General features: G+C 49.7%; 1 protein-coding gene across 1 annotated transcript in view; it reads right to left on the bottom strand.

Moving 5' to 3' along the window:
- The window catches only part of OSBPL5 (oxysterol binding protein-like 5), an 80,203-nt gene that overhangs the window by 19,482 nt on the left and 41,903 nt on the right, over window positions 1-18,818 (bottom strand). The window contains exons 4-9 of the mRNA XM_011988187.1: window positions 15,812-15,892; window positions 15,476-15,577; window positions 13,585-13,788; window positions 12,697-12,781; window positions 1,021-1,195; window positions 513-705 (exon numbers count right to left, since the gene is read on the bottom strand). Coding sequence (XP_011843577.1) covers window positions 513-705; window positions 1,021-1,195; window positions 12,697-12,781; window positions 13,585-13,788; window positions 15,476-15,577; window positions 15,812-15,892 — 840 coding nt within the window. The remainder of the gene's footprint in view (window positions 1-512; window positions 706-1,020; window positions 1,196-12,696; window positions 12,782-13,584; window positions 13,789-15,475; window positions 15,578-15,811; window positions 15,893-18,818) is intronic.

The following is an 18,818-nucleotide window of genomic DNA, read 5'->3' as shown; positions in this document are numbered from 1 at the left end:
TTTGTGGGTTTACCGTCTGTGTTTCCTGCTGCCCATACACTGGAGGCCCAGGCCCAGGGCCCAGGTCTGTCTCGTTCACGGCTCTCCCAGGGCCCCAGGGGAGCACCAGGTGCGCAGGGGCCTGTGAGCATGGGACTCAGGTCTTGCATGCCCTCCTCTGTGCTCCCCCAGGAAGTGGGGCCGCCCACCAGATGGGGTCAAGGGCCCCTCCTGAGCCTCCTGTTCTCCCATCAGCGCATTCCAGCCCGAGGAGGGAGTTGCCTGTTTGCAGGAACCCCTGCCCCATCCCCGCATCTGCACCCCAGCAGCCAGCAGGGCAGCCTCTTTGGAAGAGGGGAGGAGCCTATTCACCTAAAAGACAGCTCCTGAGCTCACTGCCAAGTGATGGGGACAAAAGCCGCCTCCTGGGCTCTGCGTGCTTCCCTGAGGATGAGGCATGGCTACCTCTGCTTCCAGAATGAGGGGCCGAGGCCGGGGAGATGCGTGGGGCTCCTGGCTGGGGGGGCTCTCACCTCCCCCAGCTCCTCCTGGACCTGCTCCACATACGTGGTCCCTCTCCGCGCCGGGACCCCAGGGGTCTCTGACTGGTCGCTGCCACTCTCCGTCTTCCGGCTATGTTCCTGGGTCTCGGTATCTGACTCCTCAGGGTTCTCTCTCTCCGACTTGTCTGAGAACGCGTCATTCTCCAGGGAAGACCCGTTCAGCCTGGAAGGGGGATGGTGCCAGTGGGTCCGTCACAGGTGAGACCCCAGCACACGCCTCTGGGCCGCCCACCCCTCGCTGCTTGGTGCTTCACATACGTTCCTGCCTGTCATCACCTCCACAACCCACGTTTGACACGATTAGCCCCATTTTATAGAGGAAGAAACTGAGGCTCCCAGGGCACACGACAGTGAACACGTCCCTGCCTGCAGCCCTGCAGCCCGTCAGAGCAGAGGCTGGGGCCGTCCTCTCCCCCTCTTCCTTGCCTACAGGGAGACCCCATGAGTCAGCACCACCTCGTGCCCTCGCCGCACTCACGGGAACAGGTCTTGGTCTGGGTGGACGGTGGCCGAGGTTGGCAGCCCGCAGAGCGATGAGGGTGATGCGTCTGGCGAGATCCCTGGCTCCCCGTCTCGGCCCGGCTTGCAGGTGCCCAGTCTCAGCAGGCTAGAGCAGCGCAGGGCCAGCTCCAAGGCATCCAGCCAGCAGCGACCTGTGGGGGACACGGGGTGAACAGGCCCCACCCCCACCTCTCTATATCCCCCATCCCCCAAGTAGCCACCAGGAGGCTCCCCTCACTCTGACTCTTCAGGGACCCACCCCCTCCATCCCAGACCCACCCCTGCCCCTGCCCCAGCAGGGACACGCCCTCTCTTCCCGCCCCGACATCCAGCTGCAGATTGTGTGGGGACAGACATCGGGAACCCCTGAAGATTGAGGACTTCCCAAGCAGGCAAGCCCGGCCTGGGGACAGGTGTGCCAGGGGAGGCAGCCCTACAGAGGTGCCTGGGGATGCTCACAGCACGTCCCCACCCATCTCCACCACCCACAGTGCTGACAAGAGGCCGGCGTAAGTGACCCCTCCAGGTCACAAACCCAGGGTAGGAGCCAGCCTCCTACCCTGACAGCCACCCACAGGTTTCTGCAGGTGGAGTCAGGAAGGAGGGTCCTCCCTCACTGGGAAGCACTGGTGGGGGTCCCACCTGGAGTCCAGGGAGGAGGGTGGGGAAGTCTGAGGAGGGGTTTGCACACCAGGGAGGAGCCCTGCTGGAGGCCACCCAGAGGCTTTGTGGGTAGTGGCGGAGCAGAGGCCGGTCGACAGCTGGGCACCTCCAAGCCCTGCTCTGGGCCCTGTGCCCTGCTGTCTTCCTAAGCAGGGTGACAGCACCACCCGAGGCTCCTCCTGTGGGGCATGTGTCCATCTGGGTGACACTGGTGTCCCGGTGTGATTACTAACAGCGGCCCTTGCACTCAGAAGAGCATCTTGTGGTGGCCTATGACAGGTCACACTATTAATAAGTTTTTTTTTTTTTGGTTTGTTTTTTTGAGATGGGGTTTCACTCTTGTTGTCCAGGTTGGAGTACAATGGCACGATGTCAGCTCACCACAACCTCTGCCTCCTGGGTTCAAGCAATTCTCCTGACTCAGCCTCCTGAGTAGCTGGGATTACAGGGGTGTGCCACCACACCCAGCTAATTTTGTATTTTTAGTAGAGATGGGGTTTCTCCATGTTGGTCAGGCTGGTCTCAAACTCCAGACCTCAGGTGATCTGCCTGCCTCAGCCTCCCAAAGTGTTGGGATTACAGGCGTGAGCCACCGCGCCGGGTCAGTAAGTGTGTTTTTTGTTTTTGTTGTGGTTTTGAGATGGGTGTCGCTCTGTCACCCAGGCTGGAGTGCAGTGGGGTGATCTCAGCTCGCTGCAACCTCCAGCTCCAGGGTTCAAGTGATTCTCCTGCCTCAGTCTCCCAAGTATCTGGGATTACAGGTGCCTGCCTGTAATTTTTTTTTTGTTTTTAGTAGAGATGGGGTTTCACCATGTTGGCCAGGCTGGTCTCAACCTCCGGGCCTCAAGTGACCTGCCCACCTCGGCCTCCCAAAGTGCTGGGATTACAGGCGTGAGTCACCGTGCCTGGGCTATTAATTAGTGTTATTCAAAGAAAGGCTTCTGGGGTCACACCAGGTGGGAAGATGGGGCTGAAGAGCATTGAAGGTGGTTCTGTGCCTCTCTGAGCCTCTGCCTTTTGGAGCTCCTGGAGACAGTGAGTTTCTCTCCCTCACTTTCAGATCCACGAAATCCTGCTCTTGTGGAGCATCCCAGGGTCCAGGGTAGGGAGGGGTCTGCCTAGACAGTGGCTCCTGGGTCTCTAGAGCTGCCCTTCTCATTGGGTTGGAGGGATAGCTGAGATCCTGCTGGTTCCATTGCAGGCTTGGTTGATGCCAGAGCAGCCAAGCCTGGGCTGAACACCAGGGTTGGGGGAGGGATGGCAGTGGCTGGTGGTGGGGAGCTGGAGGGGTCACAACTGCCGAGTTGGCCCCAGGGCCTGAACATCTGTGCTTTGTAGCTGCCACAAAGGACTAGACATCCTGAATATTACGCATCCTTTGAAGCTCATTCCGAGACCTCTTCCTCCTCTTCCTGGAAGCCCACCCTGATACCCACAGGGGCTGGGGACATCCCTCATCCCGGATGGTGGCCCCCACCCTATCAGGGGCTCAGCTCATGCCTCAGCCCAACCTGCCTTATCAGATGGTTGGTTATCTACCTCACCCAGGAGCACAGAGGCTGTGGGCTACCCTGTCCATCCCAGGGCCTGCATGGGACCTGGCACAGAGTCGGGGACTCAGGATGGCCCAGGAGGAAGCACGGATCTGGCACCTGACCACCAGGGGTGATGTGGCACCAAGACTCCAACCTGACAGGCACCAGAGCCCTGTGGTCAAGGCCAGGCTGCTTTAGGTCTGCACCACTGGTGGGATGGGAGCCCCTCACCCTGCTGCTCTGGGAGGCACCAGCTGGGGTTAGAGGAGGTGGAGCAACCACATTTACCCAGAGCAGCCACTGGAGGGTGCGGTGGGGCAAGGCCCCAACCTCAGGTTAGAGGGAGGCACCGCCAAGAGGGGATCCCTCCAGGTGCAGGATCACCACAGTCACAGCTGCCTGAGCGGCCACTCAGGGCACACCAACAGCGTGCAATGCACTTGGCAGTCAGGGAAATTCACATTCATGTCCAGGCTCTAGCACTTTCTTGCTGGCAGTTTGCCTGCGCCTCAGTTTCCTGATCTGTCTAATGTGGATGATAACAGTAGAACCTGTTGGTTCAATGGTGCCTGGTGTGAAAGAAAAATCTCGGGCCCCTCAAATCCCTAAGCTAAAGGGAAAAACTCAAGCTGGGAACTGCTTAGGGCCAACTTGCCTCCCATTCTATTGGAAGCCACCCCTCTGCTCACTGAGATAAATGCATATCTGATTGTCTCCTTTGGAGAAGCTCATCGGAAACTCAAAGAAATGCAATCATCTGTCTCTTATCTACCTATGACCTGGGAGCCCCCTCCCTGCTTGAAGTTGTCCTGCCTTTCCAGACCGAACCAATGTTCATCTTACATATGTTGGTTGATGTCTCACGTCTCCCTAAAACCAAACCGTGCTCTGACCACCGTGGGCACGTCATCGGGACCTCCTGAGGCTGTGTCATGGGTGGGCGTCCTCAACCTTGGCAAAATAAACTTTCTAAATTAACCGAGACCTGTCTCAGATTTTCGGGGTTCACGTTTTGGTATCCACTGAGGGATTCTGAGTGGAGATGCCCCTGACTTTTCACAAGTCTCCTATTGGTGCTTGGTACTAACTTGAGCTAACTTTATGGCTCAAACCAGTAAGACAATTTGCTGAGTGCCGGAAGCACCCACCCCAGAGAATCCCTGATCTCTCAAAATGTGGCCGAGATCCAAAGTTTACTTTGCTGTACAACTTCTCTTTTTGGAGTTTTACTTGCTTCCAACACAACGAAGGCAAGTTTTTCCTGCTTCTATGACGACAGAAGGCAGGTAACTCCTTTATGGAGTTTGAGCTCGCTTCCAATAGGGAAGATGAGATTTGTTTGCTTTGTTTTCCTGCTTCTAGGACAGTGGAGAGCAGTTTTCAGCCTGAGACCCATCCCTAGGTAAGTAACTGAATTGTGGTTTGTCTTGGCTAAAGTTAAGATTAACAACCAGCTGGTCTTAACTTCTCCTCACTATTAGAGCGCTCAGTAATCACAGAAGTTGTGCGATGGTTTGTTTCGCTTAACTGTTTTTATGTTGTTGATTGTTTCTGTTTTTGTTGTTTTGGTCTTTTTCCCATTGAACTCTATCTGGTTTGATCAAATCCCAAGGAAGTTCCAAATTATGGGGAACAAGGCCTCTGAAGTGGCTAAATTACCCTCCCCGCCACACACACAATGGTGGTGTGATGGGGGGAGAAAAATGGCCAGCAAAAGGAAAAAAAAAGAGGAAAGATTTTGATTTTTGACTACGAAGGGGCTTTATTGATATAATAATGCCACATTTTCACTAGCCAGGCCAAACTGAAAGAGTAATGACTGTACTTCTGTGTCCTCATTCAAATTGGTCAGTTGAAATATGGAATGAGATTTAAAAAGATTTTTTTAAAGAAGCTCAATGGTTAAGTCAGTTTAATGAAAAGCTAACATCCAAGATATGTGTGTGTGCATGTGTGTGTGCATATGTGTGTGTTTGTGTGCAGGTGTGTGTGTGCGTGTTTGTGTGCAGGTGTGTGTGTGCATGTGTGTGTGTGTGTGTGCACATATGTGTGTGTTTGTGTGCAGGTGTGTGTGTGCGTGCGTGTGTGTGTGTGTGCGTGCGTGTGTGTGTGTGTGCATTTGTGTGTGTTTGTATTTAAGAGACCTTCATGTTTTTGTTTTTGTTTTTCTCCTAGGACCTTGTCTTTTTTTGGGCAAAAGGTTTTTTTCTTCTCAGTTGACTGAATTATGTTTTCTTGATTTACTTCTGCTGTCTCTCCTTTCTCTTGCACCCTCTGCTGCGTGGGGGACCTAAAATAGTTTACAGTAGCCTGGGGCTTCTTAAAGAAAATGGAGAAGGCGCCAGACTCCCTCTGGGGGAGAAACTTGCTTTTTCTTATGAAACCCCAAGAATGTAAACAGACAAGTTTGTCTCAGCTCTTAAACTGCTTACTTTTGTATTGTGTAAGCTGTTTTGTGTTTTCTTTTTGACTAAAATAGTTATTGCAACAGAGGCTACTCTTGGGTTTTTAGGGAAGAGTGTGGTTTAGACACTTAGAAATGTCTTTGTTTAAAAACTTTTTTTTAAGTGCACTATAAAAGCATTACGTAGTCTAACCTCATAATGATGCTCCCTTTTTGGAGACCCAGGATTCAGTGTGGGCTCTTCCCAGAGCTCAGAGATCCAGTTAAATGATAGGTAGTCCCTACTAAATAAAATTGGTCTCCTAATGCAATACTATGATAGACTTCTATAATTTTGTTTGATTTGGCATCCATCTTTAGTCTCACTCTAGCACCACCAGACTTTTTCTCTCTGTACCTTATGATGCAAATTTTGCTATTTGACTTTCACCTGAGTTGTTTCCTTTAATATGCAAATTAAGGCTATTTAGCTGACAATTGCCTAGGGTTGTGAAACAGGTTCTCAAGAATCTGAAAGTCTAAGATAGGAAAAAAAAGTTTTTATAAACCTATAAAATGTACTTCTATTGGCATGCCTAATATGTCTATGTATTTCTGTGTTGTGTACACAATGTTTCACTACTGAAAATATATAAAAGGGCTCTAATTGGCTTAAGAAAATAAATGCACTTGAATCAAATACTTGATCAGGAAAAAAGAAAAGATGAGTCCAGTGCTTTTTCAAGTTTATGTAACTTAAGTAAAATCTTTAATGAATAAGCTAGCTTTAAAATTATTGGTAAAGTAATATTAGAAATGTCTTAAGAATTGCCAGCATACATTTTTGTTTGCATTTATTAATCAAGCAATTTCATACTTATCCCTGCCAAACACCATAGGTGTCAAAATTTGGCATAAGAGTTATGAAACTACAAACCCAGCCCAAGACAGAATGATCTTTGCTTGTGTAATCTTTAACAAATAAGACATTGGTGGCTGGGCACGGTGGCTCATGCCTGTAACCTCAGCACTTTGGGAGGCTGAGGTGGGTGGATCACGAAGTCAGGAGTTCAAGACCAGCCTGGCCAATATAGTGAAACCCCGTCTCTACTAAAAATACAAAAATCAGCCAGGCATCGTGGCAGGCACCTGTAATCCCAGCTACTCGCGAGGCTGAGGCAGGAGAATCACTTGACCTGGGAGGCAGAGGTAACAGTGAGCCGAGATTGCGCCACTGCACTCTGGCCTGGGAGACAGAGCAAGACTCTGTCTCAAAAAAAAAAAAAAAAAAAAAAAACATTGATATTGGTTTAATAAAAATAGCTACATCTTAAATTTAGTAAGATTACCATAACTTCTAATCTGGTGGCTTAAGGTAGTCTAGTCCACAGGCAGAAAGGTTTATTTTGAGAAAGACTGTTATAGTCTTTGTTTCAGCTAAACTATAAACTAAGTTCCTCCCAAAGTTAGTTCGACCGATGCCCAGGAATGAACAAGGACAGCTTGGAGGTTAGAAGCAAGATGGAGTCAGCTAGGTCAAATCTCTTTCACTGTCTCAGTTATAATTTTGCAATGGCGGTTCCATAATTTAAATAATGACAATTGCAGTTTTTATAAATAATCTAGGTAAATGATTAAAATAATTAGATGAGGCTGGGCGCGGTGGCTCACGCCTGTGATCCCAGCACTTTAGGAGGCCGAGGTTGGTGGATCACAAGGTCAGGAGATCGAGACCACGGTGAAACCCCGTCTCTACTAAAAATACAAAAAGTTAGCCTGGCGCGGTGGCGGGCACCTGTAGTCCCAGCTACTCAGGAGGCTGAGGCAGGAGAATGGCGTGAACCCAGGAGGCAGAGCTTGCAGTGAGCCGAGATCGCGCCACTACACTCCAGCCTAGGGGACAGAGCAAGACTCCGTCTCAAAAATAATAATAATAATAATAATTAGATGAATGTAATACGACAAATACTTGCAGACAAACTCATCATAATTTAGAATTTAAAGTTAGATTAAATAATAGATAATTCACTATTTGGATATTTTCCAATAAAAATATATTTGTAGGAAAACATACTTTCTAAGAAAAAGTGTGTCCTTTTTAAAAAGATGAACAATTTTTGCCTAATTCAAAGCTTATTTAAAGGTCATGTATAAAACAAGGTAAAAGGAACCAGGAAATAAAATAGTAAAAGAGATGTAAAGAAAGTTACAAAGAAGTTTTTTTGGTGGGGGGTAAGAAAGTTTAAAGAGAAATAATTTCATATGAGAAAGAATCTTGTATGGTAACTTTAGTCCTAGAGTAAAATGACTGGTTGTTTAAGAAAGAGGGATGTTCAGGACAAACAAGAAAGTCCAAGTATGTCATGAATGATCTATGTAAGTCACAATAAGAGGATCTATTAAAAAAACAAAGCCTTTTATACGATCAAGTTGTCTATGACTAAAGGGAAATTATAATGTTCTAGATATTGGGTTTGATGTAAAAAAACAGTTATAGACTAAATAATTGGTTAGAACAATAACATTTTCTTAAGGGGTTGATTTACTCTGAATCAATTACAAGAGATTTTAATTTTTAAATTTTAATCCAAAGTTCAACTTTTATTGCATCTTGCCAGTTTCAGTTTTCTCTTCCCTTTTAAAAGGTACAAAATAGTAACACTTCCCTTCAACTCATTTTCAGCTCATATAAGTTTTGTTTTCCTCCTCAGGTTCTGTTTTTTTTTTGTGTATGTGGCCTGATGTTAACAATGTTTTCTTAAATAAAATGTTTTTTCCTAACATAATATTCTATACACTGTAGAAGATATTTTCTTCTGCCTTTTGGTAAGTGGCCTAACAGATTTTATGTTTTATCAAAATAATTCCTATGCCATTATTATTAAGTTTGGTTTGCTTAGGAAAAACTGAGATTAAAAAATTTGTTTTAATCAAGGTTATTACATCCTTGTATCTTCTTGTATGTGCTTTTAAAATCCTTGTGACATCAAGTTACAGGGATTTGACTCGTGGGTCTAAAAAGAACACCAAGTCCTCCTAAATTTTAAACACTGACAGCAATTAAATCTTCATCTTCAGGCCTGGTAGAAGATGCCAATCAAAATAAACCACATTCCTGAGACACGGAAATTAAAACTCTTCAACTCCTCAAGGCCCAGAGACTATCCCAGAAGAGGTAGGCATGTGAGACTGTAAGAGCTGACTTTGAGAGATAAAATAAGTTCAGTTTCTTAGCCAGGTGCGGTGGCTCACGCCTGTAATCTGTGGATGGCATGAACCCAGGAGGTGGAGCTTGCAGTGAGCCGAGATTGTGCCACTGCACTCCAGCTTGGGTGACAGAGCGAGACTCCATCTCAAAAAAAAAAATAGTAAGTTCAGTTTCTCTATAAATTAATCATTAATGTCAAAGACACACTGATGCAAGACTGGCATATGGGCCCCTGTGTCAGATAAACAAGGTTTTCATGAAACAATAACTGACTCCTTAATAAAGGTTATAAAGGCTTATGGAAGTTATATCTTATGATCAAGATGAAAGTTTTATAGACTGTAATTTTGGAAAATAATTTAATTGGCTTCATGATGTTATTAGGGCTTATTGTTTGGAAAACTAAGTCTCCTGTCTCAAAGAATGAAGGTTTTTTTGCCTTTCTAAAAAAATCCTTGAGTTATCACTTTGTTCAAATGAATGATTTTACAATGACTTGTAATCCTATTTTGTAATATCAAGTGTTTTAAACCTTTAATATTTGACAAACTTTCCAAAATCAAATTATAAATTATATCTTTTTCTAACCTAATCCTTTAAGATATTATTAATAGGTTCCCTAAAGTCCAAAAAGGACATGTTTAGCTTTTATTTGGTATAAAAATTATACACGAAGCATTGTCAAAAATAAAATGGTGTTTTGTTTTCTTTGGGCTGTATTTGTATAAATATGTTATCGGTATGTGTTCCAAAATTATGGGAAACTCCTATAATTCTGATATGACCTAATGTACATTATCAGTAACAATTATAATTGTTATGTTAAATTACTGTGTGCCACAGAGGTAACAAATTTCCTTGTCAATTATGTCTTTGACTATGGCTGCCCTAAAACTTTTGGTCATCCACAGACAATCGTTGTCTTGTTTTGGTCCTCTTTAGAAGGTGGTTTTATAATGGTTTTATAATCAGCTATAAAACTTCAGCCAACATAGTGAAAGCCCATCTCTACTGAAAATACAAAAATTAAATGGGCATTGTGGCGGATGCCTGTAACCCCAGCTACTTGGGAGGCTGAGGCAGGAGAATCGCTTGAACCCGGGAGGAGGAGGTTTCAGTGAGCCAAGATGGCGCCACTGTACTCCAGCCTGGGGAACAGAGCGAGACTTCATCACGACAACAACAACAACAACAAAGAAGTGTGAAGTAATCTTTTCGACTTTTTGCTTAAAATATTGCTGATCCTTTGTTTTGTTTTTCAGAGTCAAGAAAACTTTAAGCTACTTATGGCTTTTAACAATTGAGTAAAGTATACTCCTATGAACAAAATTTGGAGCATATTTGTTTCTCTCTACCTGATTTTTACAGAATTTGGAAACTATCTGAGTATTCGTAACTTATGACAATGTAATTATTTGCATAAGTGCAATAAGAATCTGTTTTCATTTGTAACAGGACACAATTGGAGAAATGGGTTATTTTACCAAGGCTTTGCCTGGAATGATGTGCTTTCCTTTAAGGACTCAAACTTGACTTATGGAGCCAATGAAAGCCCCTTGGAAAAACTGGCCTCTTACCTCGTCCACACAGTCCCTGACCTGTGGTAAGTAAAGAATGTCACTTTCTGACAGGCCCAGGAGCTCCAAATTTATCTTGGAACCTCAAGAAGATGATAATTCACCCAACTTATAGGCATTTCATGGCACAAATCCATGACTGGGCTCAGTTTTTTAAAAATCTTATCTGAGATTCCTTCTATGGAACAAAGTTCTATCAAAGACAATTTAAAAGCCTATGGAAAAAATAATTACTCATGCTGCAATGTATAGAAATAATTAGTCCAAGTATAATAAAGCAAACCAGTCCTACCATGATTCGTCCTTCGTTAAAATGGGAAACTGGAGAGAAAAAAATGTGTTTCAAAATCTATAGTACAGCTGTTGTTAGATTCTAGTCTTTCCTAATGTTTTTCAATTTTTGTTATTTTCTACAGTTTGGACGAAATTCTAACTTTTCTTGGCTACAAGTCTTCAAAATAATGTTTTCAAATTTTTTCCTTCTTTTTTTTCCCCATTTTTCCAAATTTGGAGTCACTGAAGACTAAGCTGCGCTTTCTTAAAGCCCTGCAAACTGAAGCTAGGCAACTTAAACTTCAGAAGAAAATAACAGCAACCTATTACATACATAAGCCACTTTCATACCTGCCTCCTGATGTATGGACTTCAGAGTAACGTGGCCTATACCAATTTCCCAGGATTGTTCTTTTGTTTGTTGTTGTTTTTCTCCCTTCCTCCCCCTATTTTCTCTTCATAGGACACAAGACTTCACAACCTTCTAAAAATGAGCTTTCCTAATAACTTGGGACCTACGTGTGTAGGAATAAACCATCCTAGCCATGAGAGATCAGGTGGAACCTGAGACCAGAGACTCGTTTTCTTCTAAAATGCTTTCTCCAAAAGATTTTTAAAAAGAAAAAGGGGGGAAATGTGAAATGAAAATATCCTGGGCTCCCAAAATCACGAAGCTAAAGGGAAAAGTCAAACTGGGCACTGTTTGGGGCCAACCTGCCTCCCATTCTACTCAGTCACCCCTCTGCTCACTGAGATAAATGCGGATCTGATGGCCTCCTTTGGAGAAGCTCATCAGAAACTCAAAGGAATGCAACCATTTGTCTCTAATCTACCTATGACCTGGAAGCCCCTCCCTGCTTTGATTGTCCTGCCTTTCCAGACCGAACCAATGTTCATCTTGCATGTGCCGATTGATGTCTCATGTCTCCCTAAAATGTATAAAACCAAACTGTGCTCTGACCACCTTGGGCACATCGTCAGGACTTCCTGAGGCTGTGTCACAGGCGTGGCCTCAACCTTGGCAAAATAAACTTTTTTTTTTTTTTTTTTTTTGAGATGGAATCTCCCTCTGTTGCCCAGGCTGGAGTGCAGTGGCCTGATCTTGGCTCACTGCAACCTCCACCTCCCGGGTTCAAGCAATTCTCCTGCCTCAGCCTCCCGAGTAGTTGGGATCACAGGCACCCACCACCATGCCCAGCTAATTTTGTATTTTTAATAGAGACAGGGTTTCACCATGTTGATCAGGCTGATCAAACTCCTGACCTTAGGTGATCCACCTGCCTCGGCCTCCCAAAGTGCTGGGATTACAGGTGTGAGCCACTGCACCCGGCCTGGCAAAATAAACTTTCTAAATTATCTGAGACCTGTCTCAGATGTTTGGGGTTCACACTGGCATGTGGTTGCAGCTCACTAATTGTTATATGAGTGCTTTTATAATGTCACTGGGTTCTCACACCATTGAGGTGACAGGTGTTTTTATTTATTTATTTTTTTTAAGATGGACTTGCATTCTTGTTGCCCAGGCTGGAGTGCAATGGCACGATCTTGGATCGCTGCAACTTCTACCTCCCAGGTTCAAGCAATTCTCCTGTCTCAGCCTCCTGAGTAGCTGGGATTACAGTCGTCTGCCACCATGCCTGACTAAGTTTTGTATTTTTCAGTAGAGTTGGGGTTTCACCATGTTGGCCAGGCTGGTCCTGAACTCCTGACCTCAAGTGATCTACCCGCCTCGGCCTCCCAAAGTGCTGGGATTACAGGTGTGAGCCACCATGCCTGGCCTTTGACAGGTGGTATTTTAATGTCACATTTTACTCATGGGGAACTGAGGCTAGGAATGGGGGCTCTGCGAGTGCAGGCCTGGCTCTGAGCCAGACTCATCCTGGCCAGACTTCAGGCTGCCCCCAGGCAGTGGAAGGGACTGAACTGGGGCCACCTGTACCTGGGCTACAACCTCAAAAGGGGGCCCACTTCAGGTGGGGGCACTGGAGAGAGGCGCAAGCTGTCAGGCACTTACCATCTGACTCGGAGGCGGCCCTGAAGATCAGGTAGCTGCTGGGCAGGGGCTGTGTGATGGAGCCCACGCTCTCGCCTTTGGGGCCCTGGAGAGAGAGGATCTGGGTGTCACCCAAGGCAACACCCAGGGCCAGCTACACAGACAGGTCAGGCAGAACCATGCGGACCCACACCCGGGACCACCTGGATACCCCCAGGGCCACAGGGCCACCAGATGGGACCAGGCACCTGGCCAGGTAGACACATGGCTGCAGAGAGGCGGGTAGGTGAGGGAGCTCTGTCCCTTTTCTTAGCCGGCAGCTCTGCCCTCAGCTTTCCAGCTCTAAGCCTCCCAACTCGGGGTGGCCAGAATCAGCAAATGCACATCCAGGATGCCCAGTGATGTCTGAATCCCAGAAAAACCATGAGTAGCTTTTTGGTCTAAGTATTTCCCATGCACGACTGGGGTCAGACTCGTATGAAAGAACCCTGATGTTTTGCTGAAATCCAAATGTAACCAGGTGTTCTGGGTTTCTCTGATTTCCTACCCATTAGACCTGGCAGGGCAGCCCCGGGTTAGGAGGGGTGAGGGCCGGGAGCTGTTCCTCAGCCACCCCTGGGGAGTGGCTACTATTCTCCCTCCTGGACAGCAGCTGGGTGAGAGGCTGGGGTGACCTTGCTGCCAGCCGGCCACCTCCTTGCAGCCTACTGTTTGCTTCACTTGGAGGACCAGTGACCACATCTGATCATCATCCCCCCCACCGCATGTGGGGCTCAGAGAAGGTGAGAGACCTGCCCAACGCCCCCAGGGGGCCATTTAGCTAGCTGGCTCCACCTTCCACCGAGGCCCCAGGAATGAGCTCCTTGGCCCTATGGGGCCTCTGTCTTTAACCCCGCCCCTCTGCAGCACCTTCACGGCCCAGACGGACTGATCCAGCGGGTGGAAGAGCTTGAAGCAGAAGCCGTCCTTCTTGGAGGGCCGCTCGATGAGCTCGCAGCAGTGCAGCAGCACCGTGCCCACCCACTGGCCCACCTTGGGCGTCTTGTAGATGAGCAGTACCCCCGGCTTCAGCACACACCACAGCTTGGTCCAGCTCTTCAGGGTGCCACGGATCTGCAGGGAGGGTGCCGGCGTCAATGCCCACCCTCCGGGGCCACCACCCCGGGGGGCATCTTGAGGGCTTGGCGGGGAGCCGGGCACAGACCAGAGTGGGCTGCTGAGGGGTGCTTCTCTTCCCTCACTCCCCCACACCAGCTCAGAACTCACCCTTTCCTCACCCCCACTCCCTGGGGTGGTGTCCTGTGTCTGTCGCATGCCCGAGCAGGGGCCAGGCCACGGTGAGCAGGGCCCCAGGACTCAGAGTGGAACTCGGGGCAGGGTCCTCATTTAGTTTTTAAAAGCAGCCCATGTGTTATGGTGAATGCAAAGAAATATGTGGCAGCAAGGACAAATTTACTTGTGAAGGTCATGTTCAAGGTCAAGACCCTTAGGGAGGAACCAGCAATGAGTGGCGTGACTATTGTAACTGGCAGCTTTGTAAACTCTTTTTTTTTTTTTTTTTGAGACAGTCTCTGTTGCCCAGGCCAGAGTGCAGTGGCACAATCTTGGCTCACTGCAACCTCCGCTTCCCAGGTTCCAGCGATTCTCCTGCCTCAGTTACCCGAGTAGCTGGGATTACAGGCACCCACCACCATGCCGGGCTAATTTTTGTATTTTTAGTAGAGATGGGGTTTCACCATTTTAGACAGGCTGGTCTCAAACTCCTGACCTTAGGTGATCCACCCACTTTGGCCTCCCAAAGTGTTGGGATTACAGGCGGGAGCCACCGCGCCTGGCCTGGCAGCTCTGTAAATTCTGAAAGTAGTTGTCACTTCTTTTCTCATTCTGAATACTCACTTTTTTTTTTTTTTTTTTTTTTTTTTTTTGAGACGGAGTCTCGCTCTGTTGCCCAGGCTGGAGTGCAGTGGCCGGATCTCAGCTCACTGCAAGCCCCGCCTCCCAGGTTCACGCCATTCTCCTGCCTCAGCCTCCCGAGTAGCTGGGAGTACAGGCGCCCGCCACCTCGCCCGGCTAATTTTTTTTGTATTTTTTAGTAGAGACGGGGTTTCACCGTGTTAGCCAGGATGGTCTCGATCTCCTGACCTTGTGATCCGCCCGTCTCGGCCTCCCAAAGTGCTGGGATTACAGGCTTGAGCCACCGCGCCCGGCCCTGAATACTCACTTTTGCACCTAACTTTTGATTCATAATTTTGGTATGTGGGTAGAAGGAGCCCACATGGGCCAGGGCTCTGCAGACACCAGGGCCAGGCACACTTATCTGGTATGTGCTGCCCAGCAGCCTTTGAGTTGGGTAGTTTTACCTCCACTGTGCGCAAGGGGAAATGGAGGCTCAGAGGCTGAGTGAATGGCCATGGTCTCCGTGAGGTCTGAGCACAGGACACCCCGCCCTGATGTGGGGTCCTCTCCCGGAAGCCGCAGCAATGCCTCCCTCCCCAGTGCCCTCCACCCACTGGCCAGGCCCTACCGTATTCAGAAATGGGGCCTTCGCAGACATAATCAGGTGAAGATGGGGCTACCCTGGAGTAAGGTGGTCCTAATTCCTACCACCGGTGTCCTTATAGAAAGGGGGAGACAGGTGGATAAGGAAAGGCTGCATGAGGATGGAGCAGAGGCTGCAGTGATGCGGCTGGATGCAGGGAAGTGAATTTCCATGGTTTCAGGCCACCCCACTTGTGGTCCTTTGCTATGGCAGCAGCATGCTGACCCGTGTCCTGGGTGGCCAGAGGCCGGTGTCACCTACCTTCAGGCTGTCGGCCATGATGACCACGCTGGGGTCTGTCAGAGCGCTGAGCAGCTGCCGTGTGGCACGCTTCTTCTCCTGCCGGTAGTTCTCCTTCTGCGCCTGGGCCCAGGGCACCCGCGGTGGGTCATGGGAGAAGGCACCGAGCTGCCCCAGCTCCTCCCACCGTCCGGCCCAGTGGGGGGTCCAGGGGCAGGGGAGGAAGCGGGGGGCGTGGAGGCGACCAGGTGTGGTTTGTCCCCCTCCTTTTGACAGGTGGGGAGGGTGATTTCCCTGGCTCAGGTGGCCATCGGTCTGACAATGACACGGCTGCACCCTCCCCGGGCCTGGACTCACCTTGAGAGTCTCCTTCTTGGTGACCCTGGCGGTGGGGGACACACATTCCTTGTCTGACCCGTTGCACAGCCTGTACTCGGCCTACAAGAGAGAGGTGGGTATGGCGGACTGGGCACAGGGGCCGGCCCAGGGCTAGGAGCCCAGGTTGGCCTGATGCCAAGGATATGAGGGGCAGAGGTCAGAGAAGGGTGCTCTGCTCCCCTCCCACCTGGCACCCTCTGTCCCCCCAACCAGAACTTCCAGGGCTGCCATGGGGGATGGAAGAACAAGGGTGGCTGACGAGAGCCCCTCCATGGGCGCATGCCAGTGACCGGGGGAGACCCATCTTCCTCGGGGCACATGCTGGGATGCGGCAGGGCGGTCAGGAAGGAGGGACATGTGGGGACATCAGGGTCCAGGGCTGACTTTCCATGGGTCTGACTGAGCCCTGAGGGACGGTCCTCTTTGAGGGGACACCTGGGAGGCCTCTGAGGAAGGCAGTCGGGGAGCCAGAGGGTGGAGTCTGCAGAAGGGGAGCTCGGCGGTAGCCACGAGATGGTGGTAACAAGCACTCAGGCTGGGTCTCTGGGGACCAGCCTTGCATCCACCGAAAAGAACAGCTTCCCTGCCTTCTCTTCCCTGCATGGTACCCAGCATGGCTGCTCCTTGGCCACTGCATGGGCCCAGCTCTGGGCAGGGCCAATGTGCTGGGGGGGTGTGTAGTGCAGGTGCCCACCCCATCTCTTGGGAGCCAAGGGCAGGCGTCACTGTCCAGGCCCGAACCCGAGTCCAACACGTGGCTGACTGCACGGGCCCAGGGCAGCAGTCCTAAGATCTTGGAGGCAGAAGGGGCCATGGGTCTTCTATAGATGGGGAACCTGAGGCCAGGTAGGGGGGTAGTTGGGACACAGAACCAGGTCTAAAGGCTGTAGGCTGGGGACAACAAGCTACGACCCGAATCCTGCCTGCTGCTTCCTTCCATGTGGTCTGCAAGCTAAGAACAGCTTCCACGGTTTTAATCAGTTGAAAAAAAAATCACAAGAATATTTTGTGAGATGTGAAAATTATATGAAATTCAAATGAGGAGTTCATAAATAAGGTTTTCTTGGCACACAGCCAGGCGATCTGGCACGCATTGTCTGGCTGTTCTCGCGCTTGGATGGCTGCACCGAGAACCTGGAACGGAGCCTGCGCCGTGGCGGGGCCTAAATGCTGTCTGGCCTTTTCCAGAGAAAGCGTGCCTGCCCTGCCCTGCTCTGGCTGGGCATCTGTGGGTGCTCAGCACTTTCCAGGGGAGCCTCCAGTGCAAGGAAAGCCTCCCTCAGGCCTCCTCGTGGCTGGAAGCCCAGGACGCTGGGGACTGCCCACCACCCCAATCATGATGGTGCTAAGTACAGAGCTAAAGCCTTGTCTGCTGGGGCACCAGGTCCTGTTCGGGTGCTGCCTGTATTCATCCCCTTCATTCTGCAGCCAAGCATGAGGTGGGGCCGGTTATGGTCCCTATTTTATTTCTGTGCCTGGGAAATCAAGGCACAGAGAAGTGAAGAGCTAGCAAGGGGCAGGGCATGGAACCATTCCAAGGACTGGCAGTCCTGGCAGCACTGGGAGCCAGGTTTGGCCTTAGGCACTGAGGTTAGAAAGTAAAGATGCCAGTGTCCTGCTCTTTCAGGGAGAGACAGACCAGCCACCAGCACGCAGAGGCGGGAGGAGCCAGGGGTCAGGTGAGTGCTGCGGTTCTGCAGTCCTGTGCGTGGATGTAAGCACATTAGATCCCACAGCTCAGATCATCATTGTTACTATCAGCATTGTGCAGAGGAAGAGCCTACACACAGAGAGGTTCAGAAACCTGCCCAAGGTCACACAGCTAATAAGGAGCTGAGCTGGGACTGAACCCAGGCAGTGTCACTCCAGTGTGGCACTTTCTTAACCAAGTCAGAGCATTCAGGATCACAAGAAAAGGGCACAAGACGGGGCGCCTGGAGGGCTCTGACTTGGAAGCAGTCTTTGGGCTGATGATGAGTGATAAGGAGGAGGCAGATCTGAGTGACGAGGCACGTGCCAGACCCTGGCCAGGTGGCAGGTCTCCAGGGACCCAGGCTGGCAGAGAAGGTGTCCTAAGTTGCCCTCCTGGGAGTCCCCTGAGCTACAGTCTTGTTCACGATGCCCTTAGTTACCTTGGCACATGCTGTTCCCAGCCTGGAATGCTTTTCCCTGTGGCTGGGTAGCCCCTGCTCCTTTCTTTCTCCCTGAGCTGCTTCCCCAGAAGTAGGACAGCTCATATCCCTGCTGGCACAGGTCCTGGTGACACATACCACCCTTGGCCCGCCCAGGACTTTTGCAATACAGTCACACAGCCGTTTCTGTGGTGAACTGATGATTGTGTATGGCTCCTACCAGTGGAGGGTTCTACCCTACTGCCCATTCACACTGGCAGCTGGGGGCTTAGCAAGCATCTCGAATGAATGGATGGATGGATGGATGGATGGATGGATGGATGGATGGATGCATGGATGCACGAACCTGCTGCCAATTCCCCTCTGCCCAGTCTCCCACTAGATGCAGCTGAATGGAGCTGTGCTTGTTTGAGGTAACAGGGGAAAATAGAGGCAAGACTGTGGGGCACGGGATGGAGCACTTGCAACCCCTGCTCCCCAAATGGGCAGGACCCTTGGGGTCTGGTCACTGCAGCCCCGGCAGCCCCAGCATTGCAGAGAGTGCCTGCCCACTCCTCCTTCCTGCAGACCAGGTGGGTACCCCGTCCAGGCACGCCAGGTCCTCTGCTCACTCCTCAGCGCTACTGTGCATCAGTGCACGGTGCCACAAGGAGGCACCTGAGAGATGAGAAGTGCTGCTCAGAACCGTGAACTTCAGTCTGACCAGAACTTTGCAACCTATGAAAATTCCTTAAAAATATAATTTAGAGGCCAGGCGTGGTGGCTCACACTTGTAATCCCAGCACTTTGGGAGGCCGAGGCGGGCAGATCACAAGGTCAGGAGATCGAGACCATCCTGGCTAACACGGTGAAAC

The sequence above is a fragment of the Mandrillus leucophaeus genome, unplaced genomic scaffold (genome assembly GCF_000951045.1).
Source record: "Mandrillus leucophaeus isolate KB7577 unplaced genomic scaffold, Mleu.le_1.0 Scaffold325, whole genome shotgun sequence".
NCBI classification, from domain to species: Eukaryota; Metazoa; Chordata; class Mammalia; order Primates; family Cercopithecidae; genus Mandrillus; species Mandrillus leucophaeus.
The sequence above is the reverse complement of the archived record's forward strand: the minus strand, read 5'-3'. Positions and strand labels throughout refer to the sequence as shown.